The sequence below is a fragment of the Atta cephalotes genome, assembly GCF_000143395.1.
Source record: "Atta cephalotes unplaced genomic scaffold scaffold00017, whole genome shotgun sequence".
Classification (NCBI taxonomy): domain Eukaryota; kingdom Metazoa; phylum Arthropoda; class Insecta; order Hymenoptera; family Formicidae; genus Atta; species Atta cephalotes.
In genome coordinates, this window is record NW_012130081.1 from 4465436 (window position 1) to 4484872 (window position 19437).

General features: G+C 31.7%; 1 protein-coding gene and 1 pseudogene across 1 annotated transcript in view; both read right to left on the bottom strand.

The window, feature by feature from the left end:
* LOC105618553 (calmodulin-beta-like) overlaps window positions 1–5023 on the bottom strand; it is a 28834-nt gene extending 23811 nt beyond the window's left edge. Inside the window, exon 1 of the mRNA XM_012200085.1 lies at window positions 4937–5023. Coding sequence (XP_012055475.1) covers window positions 4937–5023 — 87 coding nt within the window. The remainder of the gene's footprint in view (window positions 1–4936) is intronic.
* Window positions 5024–13709: 8686 nt separating this feature from the next.
* LOC105618648 lies at window positions 13710–14392 on the bottom strand (annotated as a pseudogene).
* Between the last annotated feature and the right edge of the window lie 5045 nt (window positions 14393–19437).

Genomic DNA, 19437 nt, shown 5'->3' on the forward strand with positions numbered 1-19437 from the left:
TTTCAAATATTAGTGTTATATATTGACAAATTGCGAATAATTATTCTGTCACAAATATCAAAAATACTTGAACATAACATAATTTTACCATTTTATTAACATAATTTTCGAGTCTAATAATTTAATTTAAAATATTTAAAAAATTTCATGTTATTACGATTTAAATTATAAGAAGACTATCTAGGATTTAATTAATCCCACTTATATTCTTGCTACATAATTTTCATGCTAAATAAATTTTACTTAGTTATGTCAATTTAACGTATAAATTAATAAATAATAAATCATATGAATATATGAATATCATATGAATATATAATTTTTACTTCTTTATTAAAGTTCTGCGCAAAATTTTTAATTTATTAAAAATTTTTAAATATAAAAAATTTACAAGGAAAGTAAATACTTTATATGTTCATATTAAACTTAATGCTAACTTATTCATTAATTTATTTAAGAGAGAATACTCGATATCCATTTGTTTCATAATGTATTAGTGTTTCGTAGTGAGAAAATGATTTACTAGATACGAATAATCGTATATCGTAATATGAGGTTTGTTTTTTATTTACAGCGTACAATGTGAATGTTTATACATGGTCGCGGTGTTACCATTCGCGCAGCGTGAACTAGCAAAAAAACCGACGTGAATTATTTCATAATTGTGTTGTTGTCGCAGTATCATTTCATGATTGTGCGACGGATAAAAGAAAATCTTATCACTTTCTATAATAAGAACAATTAGAATAATTACGATTCTATGCGACTGATTATTTTTCCCGAAAAGAAACGATGTCACAATTAAGGAATTATGAACGTCGAAGCGATTATTTTTTGAAGGTAGATATGAAATAGTGGAAATCGAATAGGTAATACACATTACAAGTTATGATTTTATGATTTTATTTATAGGCAATGATTGTGTGTTTCAACGAAGTGTAAATTCGAATATATCATGTATTGAATTGAATTTTTCAATTGATTCAAATATAATTTGTGATAAATATACAGTTAAAATATACATCTCACCAATTTTATTGCCATTTAGATATATTGTAGGAAAGAGAGAAGATAAGGAGAGAGGGAAGGAGAGAAAGAAAGAGAAAGGTTGATCTAAGAAATTCCCTACTCAAAAATTAAATAACGGTCGGTATTGATTAGTAGACATAATAAATTAAAATTTCACAATAAGTTTGTATAAAGATATTTAAAAACTGTATCTTTTTATTATGGATTTATATATAAGTTTACAACATTTCATGCAAAGCGAAGTTCAACCTATATGTTTAATTTTTATATATATATAGATAGTAAAGCTCTGTAGGGGAGAGGAAGAGTAGATCACTGTCTTTACGCATCATATATTTTACGACACAAAGCGAATTTCCATATATGTTTAGAACTTTCCATACATAGATTTATATTGAACCTCGTTTTGTGAAGAAAGTTGTAAGCTCATGTGGAACTTTGCTTTGTATCATGAAAGGTGCCTTACAATAAGCGATTCTGTATAACACAGTAATTATCTCATTCTTGTTTAACAATAATGAGTAGAATAACAAGGATGTAATGATGCACCATGTCACACCATGTCATGTATTTCTTGTTGGAAGGCATTCAAAGTGTATGTGTAAAAGCAGTGTACTTTGCATCCTCCTTCAGAAGATTACAAAATAGACACATAGGTTTGGATTGAATTTTGCTTTGCATAGAAAATTATAAATATGTAAATCCATTACTATAACAAAAAAAAAACAAATTAAATTATCTTTATACAAGCCTAATTTGATACTTTAATTTGTTATATCACCTAAAGCAATATCATCCCCTACTTCAGTTTTGTGAATTACTTACTAGAACATATCTCCCTTAACATATCTAAAAGGCAATAAAATTGGTGAGGTATAACCTAAACTATATATTTATCTAATTTGCTTATCTTTCGATGTAATAAATCGCAGAATCAAGTAATTTGTGTAATAAAAAATCATGATGTATCGATCGTTTATAAACAACAAATGTATTTCGTAATTTATGTACTTGATGCATATTGTGTGTGCAATATTGAATTTTGATTATGTATTTTTAAACAGTTCATCATACTTTAATGAAGATATTAATTATTGAGTATCAGAGTGAAATTGCATTATTTCCGAATTTTTCAATCATCAATGAAACGTTGTGACACAGAACGAATTAATTTGAATTCGAGCAGCATTGCAATGCATTCAAATATATAATAATTATCAATCGTGTAAAATAAATTCGATGTTTATATATTGATGATGTTTTAAAACTTCCTTTCATTCGCTAGATTGATTGTGTTAATTCGCAGATATTAATATCATATTTTTTCATGTTATAATTTTATTCTATTATAATCTTATTCTTTTATTGTTATAAAATGCTTCTGTAACTTGTGATTTTTCTGTTACTTGTGATTAATGTCAAGAAAGTATAAAATATCACACAACTGTCCTAGTGATTAATGTACGATCGTAATTAACTGTATTTGAAAATGTGGATGTTGTGTACAACAAAAAAAAAAAGAAAAAGATTTGGAGATATCAAGTCGGCGGAACAATCGTGAGATAATTTTTTATTATTTGATTTGTTATTTATATAATTATTTATATAATCTCTGTGTGCAAGAAAACAAAATCAGCTTAAGAATAATAATCATAATATCACCAGAACTATAAAAATTAATAACAAATATAATTGCGATTAAAGACTTGATGCGCTAATTCTATGTAATATTCTCGTGTTAAATTTGATCGTTTATAAGAAAAATTATTGCAACATCAATATTTTTATGTTATAAAATATATTTTTATTGAAATTAAATCAATCTCCAGAATGTACTATTAAAGTATTGTACTTTAATAGTTAGAAATTATGGAGTTAGTGGTTGTTAGAAATTATGAAGACATCTTAACATAATAAAAACATATATTTACAAAACAAGCAATTGTTTATTTGAGTGCATTTACGAATGTAACACCACGCCGTGTTACGAATCAACGAATAAAATATCAAATTCCAGAAAGTTTCAGTGATAATGTGCAGATGCTGCATGAAATAATGGAAGCTTGAGCGAATGCATATCGGAAAAATGCCTCGAATGTTGACAGAACAAGTTATGCAATTTTGATAGAACTTTAGAGCAATGTGCGCGAGTGTGTGTGTGTGTGTGTGTGTGTGTGTGTGTGTGTGTGTGTGTGTGTGTGTGTGTGTGTGTGTGTGTGTGTGTGTGTGAAATCTTAGAAAAGTCGATATCATTCGACTATTGTCAAAGAAAATTCTTTTCTTCTTCTTCATTATTGCGATGTGTACGTGTTAATCATGCATATATATATGTGAAATGTAAATACACATTATTTATACTTTTTCCTCGAAGTAGTAATAAATTCATGCGGACAACATCTTCAACTTTTTGTCTTATACTGTCTATCTATATGTCTAAAGACGTCGGATCGAAGCATTAAAACTGTGATTTTATTTTTTGATTTTCTTTGTCAAGATTTTATCTCTGAAAATATAAATTCTTTGGCTATCTATTACAGAAAAATTTCCAGCTCTGCGTCATTTATACCATGTTGATTATTGCTATAAGCTCTTCGAATCTTTACGATGCTCAAATTCTATTTTTATTGTTTGTTGCATTTCCAATTTTCATTGCGAAGGCAATTCTTAAATGTATCTTTCAAAATTCTTATATATCTACAAAAAGAAAATGCAGATTATAACTATATATATATATATATGTTATTTTCTTTTCATATAATTATTTTTCATATTAAATCCACAAAGAATTTCGTAACAAAACCTGTAATAATTTAAAGATAGATTTAACATTTAGTCTTTTTAGAAATTATATTTAATTTTTATAACAGTATAACTCAGAATGGCTTTATTATATGCATATATCCTTCATCTATCCTTTCAAGTTAATTTATATGAATGACTCTCTTTTTATGCAGTCGCTTAATGTATTATTAGACGACCACATACAATTGTTTTCCTTTTAAGCAATTAAAGTCTGCATTTATCAGCTTCGTAATATCGGTTTTCAATTGGAACGTGGCGCGATGTTTCAATCAATCCTGCGTATCTAAAAAAAATCCGACACTCGCTCTTAAAAAACTCAGCACTCGCTCCGATGCTCGACAAAATAGAGGTAAGTTTCGTTGTCCGTATCTCGCAACGATCGTTCCGCGAAATTAATTATCTTAATAAAAACAACTCATTTATTTTACGTCTCGCGTGATCAGCTACCGCATCGATAACATCATTGTGCGTTTCCTCTCACATACTATTTAAAAGAACCATCGTCATCGTGAGAAAGTCAAGCATATACAATAACTCCACTAATACAACAACGACTTTGCGATAAAGATGCGCATTAAGCCATAATCATACTAATATAATTGCACGATTGTGAATAGCGATTGGCGATTACTTACAACCAATCAGAGCAATTAAAGCAGTCACTGATTACTTTATTTTAAGTTGTTGAAAAGTAATTAATCGTCAATTACCGATCATAGTCGCGTAATCGCTAATGTAATTACGGCTTTAATGACATCAGAGTTTCGGGCCAATGTCCTCTTGATTACCATTACTCACGCTCCCTTTCTCCTTTTTTGGAGAAGTAGTCTAGACTGCCTTTGTGTTCCCTTCAAAATGAAAAATGAATTGCTCAGGAATCGATGTTGCGAGTTAAATCGTCCTTTCAGGTATATACATGATATATGTATGCACACATAGACTAAGAATTGCTACTTCCCAAGAAGCCTCGCCCTTTACGCGATTTGTGCGCGATTTCCCGGATGGAATTTCAGCCGCTCATGAATTTCGCCGCTCGATTATGGAGCGCGATACATGAATGATGAAACAGAATCAGTCTGACACACATGATCGTATGCGATTTTACCTTGCTTCTGTTTCGCGGTGCGAAGTCCTCTTTGCTAGGTTTCCTGCGCTTGTCCTTGAGGATCATCCTTGCCGCGGCGAACGCCATCTTGTCGTCGGTGCACTCTTTTCCGACGGTCCCGGTAAAATAAAGGGTAAATCCCGTCGATCGGTTTAGCAACTAACGAGCTTCTTTCGAACACAGTGTGACAGGAATCACCGATCCGACAGAGTATAACACGATATAATATCTTTTTATTGCTCTTATTGCTTGTCAATTGACACGCCTGCGTGCGCGTACTTATAGTTATGTATGCGTATCACAATATTTAAACATATATTTGCTCATTTCGCTTGTATACTTGTGCGCTCGTATGCATTTACCTGTATATATACGTATGGTAACTTATGCAAAAGCTATCAACGCTATAACGTCGCGTCGTGATCACATACTATATTCGTTTTATCAGGATCCTCTTATCATTATCGTTTAACTATCGTCCCGTATCATCGTCCTCGTTGTTCCCGTTCCCGTTCCCGTACTCGTCGTCGTAACCCTTGTCTCTTGACTTCGATCTATTCCCTTTAATGTATCTCTATTCTCGACTGCAGGTACTCCCGCTTCCGGTGACTTTCGTTTAAATGGACCGTTCAAATCGGTTGACTTGGATGACACGCGACGGACGCTGAACACTATCGATTACGTTTTAAGAGCTTGAATGCGGATGGAACCAATGATTGTGAACTGCATCGTCGAAGTTAATGAGTCAACGGTAATGCTCACTTCATCGCGACGGTCCGATTGATAATACCGGAAGTGCATTGGCAATAATGCCGGTATTGTATTGCTGCCGGCGACGGCAGCGATTTTTCTTGAATGTACTACTCGGCGGCGGAATCTCGCGAAAGCTCGTCGGGAACATTTGCCTCGCTGTGACGTGGTGGTTACGCGCCTCTGAATCGACACTGCCGTTTCCGTTTCCGTTCAATTCGGTTTCGTTCTGTTCCGTTCGCGACGGCGAGATTTCGCACGATTTTGGTGCTCCTTGTGACTTCTCTTGATTATGATCGCGTGCCGTTGCGTCAATCAGGCGACGATTATCCTAATTACAACCATCGATCTAGAAAGAAAGAGACAAAGGAGAGGGTGGTTCGCGTGGTCTGCTTTTTTACGCGCTCAGTCTACATTCTACACGCGAGACTCGCATAATCAATCGCGTTAACAGCAACTCGTTTCCCACGGAGGAGTTGACCAGAAGTCGATAAATCGATGGAGAGCATTGAAAGGAATTTATTTTCGGTATGAAATAAGGATAATGTAGATTATTACACTTGGCAATTAAATTATCCAATTGATGCTGTTTATAATACCAAAAGTATATTAGAATTCAGGAATGTATCAATTTAAAAATGAAACAAAAGATTGTTTTGTAGCTTAAGCATATAATGAAAAAGTATATAAATCGGGAATTAAGAGGAATAAGTTTAATCGAAAATTTTGACATGATAAATACGGGATATTTAACAGAAACATATTCTTACTTTATTATTTATTAAAAGTTTAAGAAATAAATTATCTTGATAATCCAGCTTTAAACGCAAAATTAACAAACAAAATTTCAAGGATGTAAACCGAAGAAATTGGAGGATGAAATATCTTCTTTTCATTTTATGTTAATAAATGTAATTTACTTTAATAGAAATTTTGAGATACCTATAAAATGACAATCGAAAAGTTGCTGAAACTAAATCATTGTTATTTGATGACATAATCAAACTAAATGAAATAAATTAAACATTTTAATGAAATAAATTAAACATTGTAAAAAAAACTTGTTTTTCTACTTTTACATTATATTTTATAAAAACAGAATGGGATTTTTCTTTACAGCATAATGTTTAATTTATTTCAATAACGAATACAATACAAATTCGAATCATACTTTTCAAAAATATTAAAATGCAACACTCGGACCGAAGTGAAAGCACGTCCGCTCCGGTCGAATGATTTCTCAAAACTCACAACAACTTCCCGATTATTATTCTTTGTTATATACCTACTACCTATTTTATCTCTCTGCAAAGAGACTTCGCAACCCAAATGTGCATTAGATTCTCGTTGAATCGAATGTCCCGCAAGCACGTATCATTCTCAGCATTCTAGTGAAATTCGCGAAACTCGTGCGACGATGCATGCCGTGAAATTCCACACTCGTATGAAAATGCAACATATGAAATCAGTTACTCGCTTGGATGCTCGCACTTCGCCATCGTTGTGTTCTCATGTATTTCTCTAACCGCCTAGAAGAGAGAAAGAGAAAGAGAGACTAAGAGAATCTTGAGAGCGCTCATGTGCATCCCGTATCGTTAATATTTCAGGATTATTGGACGTCATGATTGGTCATGATGTCACGCCGTTCGGCAACATGCATCTCACGCGAGCGACACACGTCGTTTGCACCACTGCGATGCTCTGATGGAGAATCTCCCTCGCGCATCGCTGATCCGTGACAAACCGGTTGTAGTGGCGGATTGGCATCAATTGAATATTTCGCTACGCGTAACACGAGTGACTTTTTTTGGAGGAAGAAAACTGAGAAGCAGACTTTTAAGTATTCCTTTTTAGAAAGAACAATATTTTTGGAATTGTAAGTATAATTCACGGAACAATAATCTAATCTCAAGTTTATGCGGAAGTGTATATTTGCATATTTGGGAAATGGATTTTAACTACAATGCGTCTTTAATTCACAATCTCTCCGTTTAATGATACATTCTTTGAATTCAAAATTATTTTTCTACAAAACTTTAAAATTGTCAAATAATAAATTATTTTAAGAGCACGATTAAATTTAAAATTATAAATTTCTGTTAAAAGCAATTTTCATTTGAGATAGACTATAAGGAAGATTTTTTTCTTCGATTTACAGTAGAGTCTCTTTAAATTTAACTTCTGTAATCTTTGCATTTCTCATACATACTGTTATAAACATTAATGTCATGTCCCTTCCATGTCATGGGAGGCTGGACATATGCGCGCGCATCTGCACCTAATTGTACTATTCTCACAGTGTATGCAATGTAATTCCATAGGTAGATTACGTATAATTATTTGTGTAATGTACATTATAAAAAATAAAATGTTAATTTTAACTTAAAGATGTATAATGGACTTTCTGAGACATGCAAAAATGTAAAAATGAACATTTTGTGTTAATTTTAACATTTTTACATGTCTCAAAAAGTCCACTGTATGTCTTTAAGTTAAAATTAACATTTCATTTTTTACAGTGTATTCTTTTGTGATACATAATATGTGGTAGGTACATATGTACGTATGACTTATTCTGTTAAGGTTATGTATACTGTAGTGCACTTTGACAGGTTAACACGCGCAACTGCGTTCGCGCAAGTACGCGATGATTGGTAGACTCATATTGTAGAGAGGGTACTTTATAATTTTGGCTCTATAATTCTACTCTTATCATCCCATAAGCCAAATTTAGAGAAAGACTCTACTGTAATACGTCCTTGAAACTTTGTTTGTCAATTTTATGTTTGAAGCTACCTTAGTTATATCAACATATTTATTTAAAAAAATTTTAATGATCTTAATAAATTTGTATTAATAAAAAAATATAATTCTAAATTTACTAATAAATACGTCATGTAGAACTAAAATTTGCATCACGTATTACTGAAATTTTTATATTAAAATTTTATTGAAATAAAGAGATAACAAAACTTCGGAGCTAATTCAATTTATAAAATGAAATTTATTGCTTCGCTTGTATAAAGCGGAAAAAGTGGCTGTTATCAGATATATTCTCCAGAGAGAGCTGAGTGCGTAATAAAATGCTAAAATTGCGTATCTGCATTCGGATGCAACAAATTCATGAAAACATGAATTTCAAACGCAATTTTGTCCATTGCCGTGATATACCAAATGTAAGTGATTTTTTTTATTTGAATAGCATTCTTGTTATTTATTTTATAAAAATAAGGAGATACATCACCGAGAGAATCAAAGAGGTTGAGACTTGTAGCACAATACAAGCGAAGTATTATCAATAGACAGGAAATCATTTTATATGTCCCCCTCTTTACTCCCCTGTAAACGAGCTTCTCATCACTCTTGCAAATCGAAAACGTTCAATTTCTCGTGCTCCTCGACCCATCTTTGCTACTCTCGTGGGAACTTGGCGTACGAGTAGTATTGATCATTCCCAGGCTGCAACCCTCTTCTTCCCTCCCCGGCATCCTCCGACCATCATTTCGCGTCCTCCGACCTCCGATCTCTGACCTCCGACCTCTGTACCTAAATCTGACTCCCTTCCTTCCCCACGGATTGCATCGCGACATCGTGCCCCTCTGTTCTTGTCCGCAGGCATCGCGATATCACGTTTGACATGCTTTTTCATTGGAAATCTGCATTTTTCCATCGTCGCTAAATCACATTTGGGAAAAAAAATCACCAAAAAATTTTTTTTAACATATCGAATATAAAATTCTATATTATTTATAGTAAAGCTAAATTTGAATTTATTTTACAATCCGATCTTGATTAAAATAAATCAATAAAAAATAAATACTTAATTTTTTAACTCAATTATAATAATTACTTATTATATTAAATATTGTAATAATGAGGTTATAATCAAATATTAGATACATTTATTCATAAATATAAGAAAATAACTGTATTACTGAAACAAAATTTAAGAGATGAAAAGTTTTCAACGGGGGAAGGGGGTACTGTCACAATATTAATAATATAACTTTTCTCAAGTGAATCAACTTTTTCGGGCGTTCATAGGTGGTACATAATGGACATAGACAAAGTTCATTATACACTAAATTTACACCTGTTGCCGATAATACAAAGAAATTGCATGTCCACCATGACTCTTGAACGCAGTTGATGGCGCATGACAGATCTGATCAAAGTTTAATATCGCGATCGACAACGTATCGTGATATTCCATGACTCGGAACATTTTACGAAATATTTATATCTAGATGGAAAACGGAAATATGCATGCGTATGCGCGCACGTAAGTGCGCGCGCACAATTATCCAGGTTCACGTCCTACTTACGATATCGAACTGCACGAGAGTTGGCCGTCCCGCAAAATGTTTCTGCCATTGACCGTTCGCTTGCAATTACGAATTGCAATACTCTGCTACATTACTCTATATCACCTTAAATAATATTCAGCACACACATTTCTCAATCATGTAAATTTTCTAATATTGTATAACAACAAGTTTTCTGAGACCCAGTTTTTCAGTTTGGAAAGATACATGGACTATTTAAATTAAATAAGATTATGTTAAGAACTTTACATTCTCTATTAATTGGCCGATTTGCTTTTTGCTTAAGTCTTATTAAGTCTTTTTTTTATGTATTTCTAATTTAACATAAACTAAAGCGACACAATAAATGAAATTTATATCTATTTAAAACAGCATCATCATTATTTATGTTATTATTATCGTTCTTTCTCTCAACAGATATCTTTTTGTAATTATTAATAATTTTTATTAAATTCGAAAAATATGACGATGAATATAGACATCGAAATTCCAAGGATTAATTCTCGCGATATCGTTTTCCTTGCAGCACATGGAAAATGCTGATAAGTTTTCCACGAATATGTATGTATGATGTTTGTGAGATCAAATATTAAATGAAAGTGCGAGCTTGAAATCTCGGATATAGAAAGCAGAATTTTACTATTTGTCGTTTCAGTTAACTGTTGAAAAATATAATGTAGATATTTTATGCATTTATTTGCATATCCTTTGTAATACCAGTCAACGAGTATTTTTTTCCCCAGTTATTATTTTATCATTTATGGAAAAAGGATTAATGTAAAATGTATCATTTATTACAATAACGTCAAGTATCACGCGTTGATTAATTGAACTGAATATTCGCACGTACATAAAAAACTCGAATTATTTCCGCGACAGTATATGAGAACAATATCATTTGTTATTGAGATAAAGGTAAAAAACGATTACATATCGATTAGTTTAAAAAGAAAAAAGACTGCGAAATCTCAACGGCAATGAACTGAAAGAAGTACAAAAGAGCGTTTAATCGTTATAAACTGTTGGTCAATATCGAACAACAAAATTCTCATTCAACAATTATTCAATTATATAATATGATTGTTTTTGAGTAAATCAATTAACAAAATAAAATTTAAATTATAATTAAAAAGATATGATACATTGAGAAAAATTTCTGATTGAAAACGAATCATAAGTTTTGATCATATCAATCAGAATTCCGGTCATCATACTCACAATGATTATCTTAATTAGAATTTAATAGATTTAACTTTTTAATAAAATTCTGATTTATACATTTTCCAGAATTCCAATTAATGCAAACCAGACATTTTCCGGTGTACAATATGCGTGGTTATAATATAAATACGAATGTAATATAAATATATTATAATAAAATATAAATTTTAATAAAATATGTGTAATAAAATATGATTAATGATTACTGTAGTTATAATTGTATTTTTAATAATAAAAAAATTATACAGTAGAAAAATGCTTTTTCGATTGGAATTAGGTGATTAATAATATTTTAGTGTGAATTTATATACATCTAGTTCTGTATACTACGAATTTAATTTTTGATTTCAAAATCCAGTCTTAAAATGGGACAGTAATATGACAAATTAAATTAATAAGTAATATAATATGAATATCTTAAAATATTGTAAAAAATTTATTGTTAAAAACATTATCTCAATCAAAAGAATTTGAACCTGAATCTTTTTGCGACGAGCGTCTTGGAATAAAATTATGAATCGAAAATTCTTTCAAAAATATTTTCTGAGTATTGGATATCTTGATAATATAAATTATATTATTACGATATTATGTATGTATGTTCAAAATGTAATGTTTTCACAAAAGTTCTCTCCTTCTATTTCAGTTAACACTATAGCAATGTATATTTTAGTTTATCTCTCTTGTTATTAATTCAAATATTTATTTTATAGTTATATGGACAGAAAACATAATTCAATTTTCATTCATATTATCGATTGCTATTCCAATTTGCAATAACTAGAAATAATATTTTGCATATAAAATTTAATTCATCTCGTGATAAAATTGCAGGAATTTAATAACTGCAACAACAAATAATAATTCGTAGATTTTTCATTAGTTGTTCACAGTCTTCGAATTTTCGGGGCGTGATACAATAATTTGTAATTTAGTTAATTACTGTTTCGCTGCGTGCGACGTGCATGCAATGTAATTCCGTTTAACGCTCTTTACAACATGAAAGTTTAAATGCCGGTTTCATATTTCGCGCTAACCTTGAATTCTCATAGTTTTTACTTAAACAACGATGTTTGTAAGTTCTTGCAATATAGCAAAGTCCTCATTACGGTAATGTAGCTTCTCAATTTCGCGGTTTTATATAGTGTACTAGGAACGTTCCAATTTATCATTATTACTCTTAAAAGGGCGAAAAGCTGGAAATTTCATAGAATCAGAACTTTCGGTCGTTAAAATCCTTCAAGCTCACTCCAAAAAATATTTCGTTACATTGGTAACGAAATAATGAGTTACTTTTTAAAATCAAATGTGTAATTGTGAATTTAAAATGATAACACGTGTTTGTTTCTCGAAGAAAATCACACGATATCATTTAAAATATATGTATCTGAAATATAAAAGTGCTATCAATTATCCTAATAATACAATACTGAATTCTGTAATTAAATAATTACAGGTATAATTATTTAATATCTATGATTATATTACGATAGCAATTTATTAATATTCTAGATACGCAAAGCGTTTTCAAAATCACAGTTAAGCAATTGAAAAATAAAAAATACACATTCAATAAGAAAGCTTGATTAAAGAAGGCCATTTATTATATATCCTGTTCAATTTCTATTCCTATTCATTTTCTATTTCTACTTTTTCTTTTAAATTTGTATAACATAATTTTCATGAAATGTAAATAAGAAATAATTTATTTTTAAAAAATATGTCTCACAGATTTCAAACGTAATATTTTCATATTATATAAGGATTGCGAATAATTTTCTCTCCTAAGAGTCCCCCGTGAAAACATCAAATTATACTCGTTTATATTATATATTTAATATTATATATTTTATAAGCCGACTACTATTCCACTGTGCATCATACGAATGTAAATTTTGCGGGTCTCATTCGTTTACGTCCTTAGCATTATTATTGTATATAATGACAATAATATTGCCTAATAGATGTCCAAAACTTTTTTCCAATTTGTACGAAATGTTTCTCTTACAAAACTTGAAGTTCTTAAATAACAATATAATCTGCTCAGACAAAAAAATAAAAAATAGAACAGGCGCCTTAAACACATTTGCATTATGAGCATTTTGTTAATTTTTAATACATAACTTTGAAATTAATAATAGAATGTATTCTTTCAAAGAAGGTATATTAAAAGAAATAGCCTGTCAAACCAATATGATTAAAAAACTAATTTTACATCGAGGAAACAGTCACCAAAAAGACACAGAGAGGAATTGTGAACAATATTTAGAATTTAGACTGATAGAAAATGGTACCGTCTCATGAATCCCGTATAAAAATCTTGCAGAAGAATGATCTATCCTTTATCTAAAACATCATTTCTAGCGACAACAATTAAAATGAAGAGATACACATATACAATAGGGCAAGCGTGGTAAAGAGGAAAAAGTAGCCAGAAGGAAAGACAGGAACGGACACCGTGCTCCTCACGAAACAACTCACTGACCACTCGGCGAAGGTACGCGATCAGCTCGTCCGGCGGAAACGAGTTGTCGGTCGCTGACGACCCGTAAGAACACTCGCAATCCGCGATCCCCCGCGATTGTCCTCGAAGCGGAATCAACGGGGCTGGCGCCGTCAATGGTATTCATGCCTGATACCCGCCATTTTTGAGGAAATCACAGAAACCGCTGGCGGACTTCGCGGCCGCGATCCGCCGTGGAAGCGGAAACCCTTCGTCATCGTCGCGCCGTCAATGTTTCCGGAAGTATGATCGGATCGCCGCGGGGTGCGTCACATCGCGTTGCGTCGCGTCGCGACGCACGAGCAAGCGTGCGACTGCAGCGAGTCATTTCATTCATAGACGATAGCGATTACCGTACGTTCTGCTAACTTACGTGCTCGTCGTTGAGCAGATGGTCTATGACTGACACCCTCGATCCACCACGCGCCCTCGCGCAGCCAATGCTGCGAATTCCAGGCGGTCGCTCGCGCGCAGGTCCATGCACCCGCACCCTCGCTCTCGCCCTTGCCAGCACCTCGCATTCATACTGTAGACTGTAGTCTTTTCTTTCTTACTCGTGCCGATTCTCTTCCCCTTCGACTTTACCCTTTTATTCCACAAGATTGGTGTGGTACCGAGAAGCCCTACATTTTTATCTCGTGCTAAACTTTCGCTCATGGCCTATTTCAGGTATACTAAAGCTTCGTTTTCTAATCTCGGTCTTTAGATCTTTTCTTCGCAAAAATCGTAAAAATTTATAATGAAATATAGGAGGCAATAAAATCACATGATATATTGATATAAAATTTCTTTTTATGTCTGAAGAATCAGAATTTATTACTGTTCTGCTTAAAGTCGTTTATATACGTAAAAATTATTCAGTCATTTTTAAATTGTTTTCAAAATTGTTTTTTCTATTTTTATTTCGATATAATTTATTTATTATTTAATGGATTGATACCAGGAAGAAAAACCTAGTATTTTAATATTCATCTATTTATACTAGCTGCGTCTTTTTTTGCCCACCTTCTTCTCTTAGTGTAATTTTTCAGCTATTTCGTCGTACATCTTTTTCTTATTTTTATGCAGCAAACTCGCGTTGATGTAATGCCTCTTGCTATACTCGATCTTTTTATCGTATTTCGTAACATTCTTTCTTTATTAAGCTCTTTCTCCTTCATCTTTGTCTTTCTGAATTACGTTTTCTGTTGTCCAGAGCTCCGCAAATTCTTTCTTCATTTGAATTATATTAGGTAATTGGAACAAAAGTTCGTAGCGATATAAACTATAAAATTTAAGCAGGAATACGTAACTTCGTTAAAATGAACAAAATTTAAATTTAAAAAAAAGTTTGAAAGTTTAAAGCTTCTATTTTCGTGAAAGGTTACTATGTCTATCGAGTTTGGAGTTTGGAATTTTTGTGAATTTGGAATTTTTACATATAGAAAACTATGAGTTTGATGAAATGGAAAATTTATGAAATCATTTTTTTTCTGATGTTGCTAAGATTTTTTGTTAATGAGTTATTCAGATTAAATAAAAGGAGCATTTTAACTTTTTGATTGTGCCTAACTCCAACTTCAAAATCATCGTAACGCAATTCAGAAAACAGATTTTTAAAGCTGTAATTTTACTCCATCAAATGGTATAATTGTAAAAATTAATTAGATTTATTCTTATATCGATCTTATTTCTCATATAATATTTAATTGTTAAAACACCTGCAATAAGAGAAAAATGTCGTTTTCGATCCAAAAATCGATACAAAGTCTAAAACTTTTATATGCAGCACATGAGACGAGTCGACTGCAGAAGCCGATAATGAAACTACAATTTTTCTCAATTTCTTTTCGTTTTTTGTATGAAATTATTGTCTGCGCACTGTTTTGTTCATACTTCAATTATGTGCAGAAAGATTTTTAAAACTGGTGTAATTGTAATTAAAGATTGAAGGATTTAAAAATTAATCACATTTTATCATAAAACTCCAGTAATCTCCGTAAGTATATATAAAATTTTATTCAACAAGGATATATTTTCTTTCAACGCCACAATACATCGCATAAATAATGAACACTTATAACGAATGACGGCTACAACGAATACAAAAACGCGGGAAGAGAACGATTGTGCAAGAAAAATTGAGAACACCATCAACGATCGAAAGCGTCGAGTACAATACGCTTTGTATCGCGGCGGAGTAAAGTTCCGAGGAGTTACCATGTGCCTTTGTGAATCTTTCATTGTTAAGTATCGGCAGGTGTCAAACGAGCTATCGCTGCACACATTGCGTAAATTGTTTGCGAGAGTCCCTTCGCTTCCTCATTGTTCTCCTAACCGCGTCTGATGAACGGCGATAAACGTTTCATTCCTACCAAATATTCTTGGAAGACCAACGAGAATGGTGTCGCCAATCATTTTCGCAGTCGTGACAGTTGAGAAAATCCTTGCCACGAAATGAGACATATCGCGGTCTTGACATTTCACTTTGCATAGTCGCTTTGTCTTCTTGCAATGTGGATCACTCGTTATCGAATTTTTTCCCTATTCACTTCCCGCTTTGTAAAAACAACGTTGACAAGCCGTAAAAGAGTATCTGTCTGTTAAAGCGGCTGAATACGGCATGTCTCTTTCAGCTTATTATAACGCATTAATCCACTATTAATGTAAAGTATAAATCATGTAAAGTATAAAGATGTAGTATAAAAATATAGCTATTAAAGATTATAAATATATACCTATATAAATACCTATATATATATATTTCCATATACTTATTATTTGGAAAAAGAACTATTTTCAAATTGCTCTCATCTCGAAAATAAAAAAATCATAAAATGAAAAGTCAAAATAAAATAAAATGCATTTTAAAAGTTGATACTTTTGTGTAGCACTAATAAAATTTCGAAAAAAAAATTTGCTGTCGAAGCTACAACATCCTCAAATTATCGATTTTTATAGTCTCTTTGTCTGTATTTTTCTCACAATAGTAATGTGATAGTTAAATTTGACTAATGGATTCAATAGATAAAAAATACGAAATAATCAGAAATAACTTTTCACACTCACGTTGCAAAAAAAGGATTAACAATATTTTTAAAAGTTGAGTTTTTTAAGCAAATTTGTGATATTTATACAATACAATAAATAACATTTCATCCTTTAAACAATAACATTTTGTACTTTGAAGTTATTAATTTATAGAGAATCTATGAAATATTACAATAACTTTTTTTTTTTTTTTACAAATGTATATTCATAACGTTTTTAATTAATTAAAAATTAGTAGAAAAGAAAAAATATATCTTATTTAATTTATTAAAGATAATTATATATATTTTGCATGTTGCAATTAATTGTGATAACTAATTAACAATTTCTATTATTGTCGCGAATGAAAATTAACGCAGAAACTTATTTTATCTTCGGCGAGATATAAGTTGACCAATCTACTTAAATGGCAAAGTAGTATAGTATCGCGTTAGACGGACGATGCAGGCAGTTTGTTACTTAATCACTTGGCTCTATATACGATTCGCGTAATACTCAAAAAGATCGATATTTTTTATCAATAGATTGTGTTCGATAAACATCATATAAATAAACAATAAAAGCAATGATAACAACGATAACAACAATAGCAATAGTAACAAAAATAATAATATACAATGATAATGATAATGATAAATCAATAGTAATGTAGTACAACAAAATATAGCTATTTACAATAATAAGTATAGTGAATTCATCGGGAAAGCCTCGTATAATTACTATCATGTAATACTTATTCTATACACGATTATATTGTAATAGTGCTAAATTCTTATACAATCTCGTCAAATTATTTAAAGCTGTTCAAATATCGAGGTTGCAATGTAACTTATAAAATGCAATTACTGGTCCATAATCTAACTCATCAATAATCAGTAATCAGTCTAACAGAATGTATAATGCATAATCGTGCAGGAGCCAATGAGTATAAGCTCCAGCACAGTTATACTGTGGCTTCAATAAATAAAGTTGTCATACCCACCTGACAGTGCTTAACGAAAGGAAAAAGTTACGCACGACATCGAGCATTTTTAAAGGTGCCGGAAGCAGCATTGGATACAATAACAGATAGGCATAGATGGATAGGCAAGAGTTCCAATCCTGAGTGCGCGCTAGTAGTACGACAATAGCACAACACCGACATATATACCGGGTGGCGCGTATGCGTCGGTAACCCGTTCACGACTCGAACGATTTCGTGCGTTCTCAACTATACCGACTGATGCGGTAATACCACCGAAGAGCTTCTTAGCATGTGGAACGACAGAACACGTCACATTTGTGACAAAATTGCAGCTTTTAAAGAAAAAAAGCCATGACTTACCGACGGTGTGCGAAAGCTTCGCGCTGTGCGACACACTTACCTACAAAAGAAAAAAGAAGCACGCATTAGAGGAGTTCTTTTTTTTCTCAATTAGTTTATCGAGGGAGAGAGAAAGAGAGAGAAAGACTGCAGCATATAATTCAACAAAGTTGTCAGTACTTTTTAAATGTATTCAATTAGGAACAGTTCATTACAAAACTGCCTTTTATTCTTTTTTTATTGAACAAATAAAAATTTTTTTAATATAAGGATATATTTATAGAATATATTTATAGAATAAATATATAATTTTTTAAAATCATCATATATAGATATTAACATTACTTAAATTTCAATTTATGTACAACAAACTTATACATTGTGAATAAATGCACAATTTGGAAATCACTGACCGCAAAAAAGAAAATGCAAAATAAATAATCAGAAACCAATACATAAGTAAATCCGTATGTACGATTAGAGATGTTCGAAAAATACAAGAGATAGTATATGTTTCATAAATGGAAGAACAACCTTGCTAAAATATTTAAAAACTTAGATACAAATATAAAAATAATTTTGTTTTGAATCATCAAAATAATTATACACAACGCTTAAACGTTGATGACAATGCTGCAAAAGATTAATTTTACATTCTTTAAACATTCTAACAATCGTTTAAGCGTCATTATTTTGAAAGTTCAAACAAAATTTTCATAATTTTCTGTATATCTAAATTAGAAAAAATGTATATATAGACATATTTTATATTTCATTATTTATAATTGTAAATATGTCAATTTTTTATATATAATCATATATAATTTTATATAACTACATATTAGATGTACAACTTTGCTTCCGCCGTTTTCCTATAGATGACTTTAGCGGTAAGTGGTGGTCGAAATAAATAGATCATAGACATCATACAATAAACTTGGGCATCTGTCAACATAACCCCATAGAAACATTAGTCGATTTGTGTCTGCATCATAAAGTTATTCTCGATTGAAAATGTCAGTTTACGAGCCAAATTCTCGTCATTTGCGGGAGGTTTTAATTTTTTGCTTCAATATGAAGAAATCTGCGGCTGAGACTCATCGAATGCTCTCAAACTTATGGTGAGGCCGCTATTAGTGAAAGAACGTGTCATGAGTGGTTTCAACGCTTCAAGAACGGTGATTTTGACGTCCAAGGTCATGCTCTGTATTTGGTGGGACCAGCTCGGCGTAGTGTATTATGAACTGTTAAAACCGACTGAAACAATCACAGGAGATCGGTATCGAATGCAATTGATGCGTTTGAGCCGAGCATTGAAAGACAAACGGTCGCAATACAACGAGAGACACGATAAAGTGATTTTGCAGCA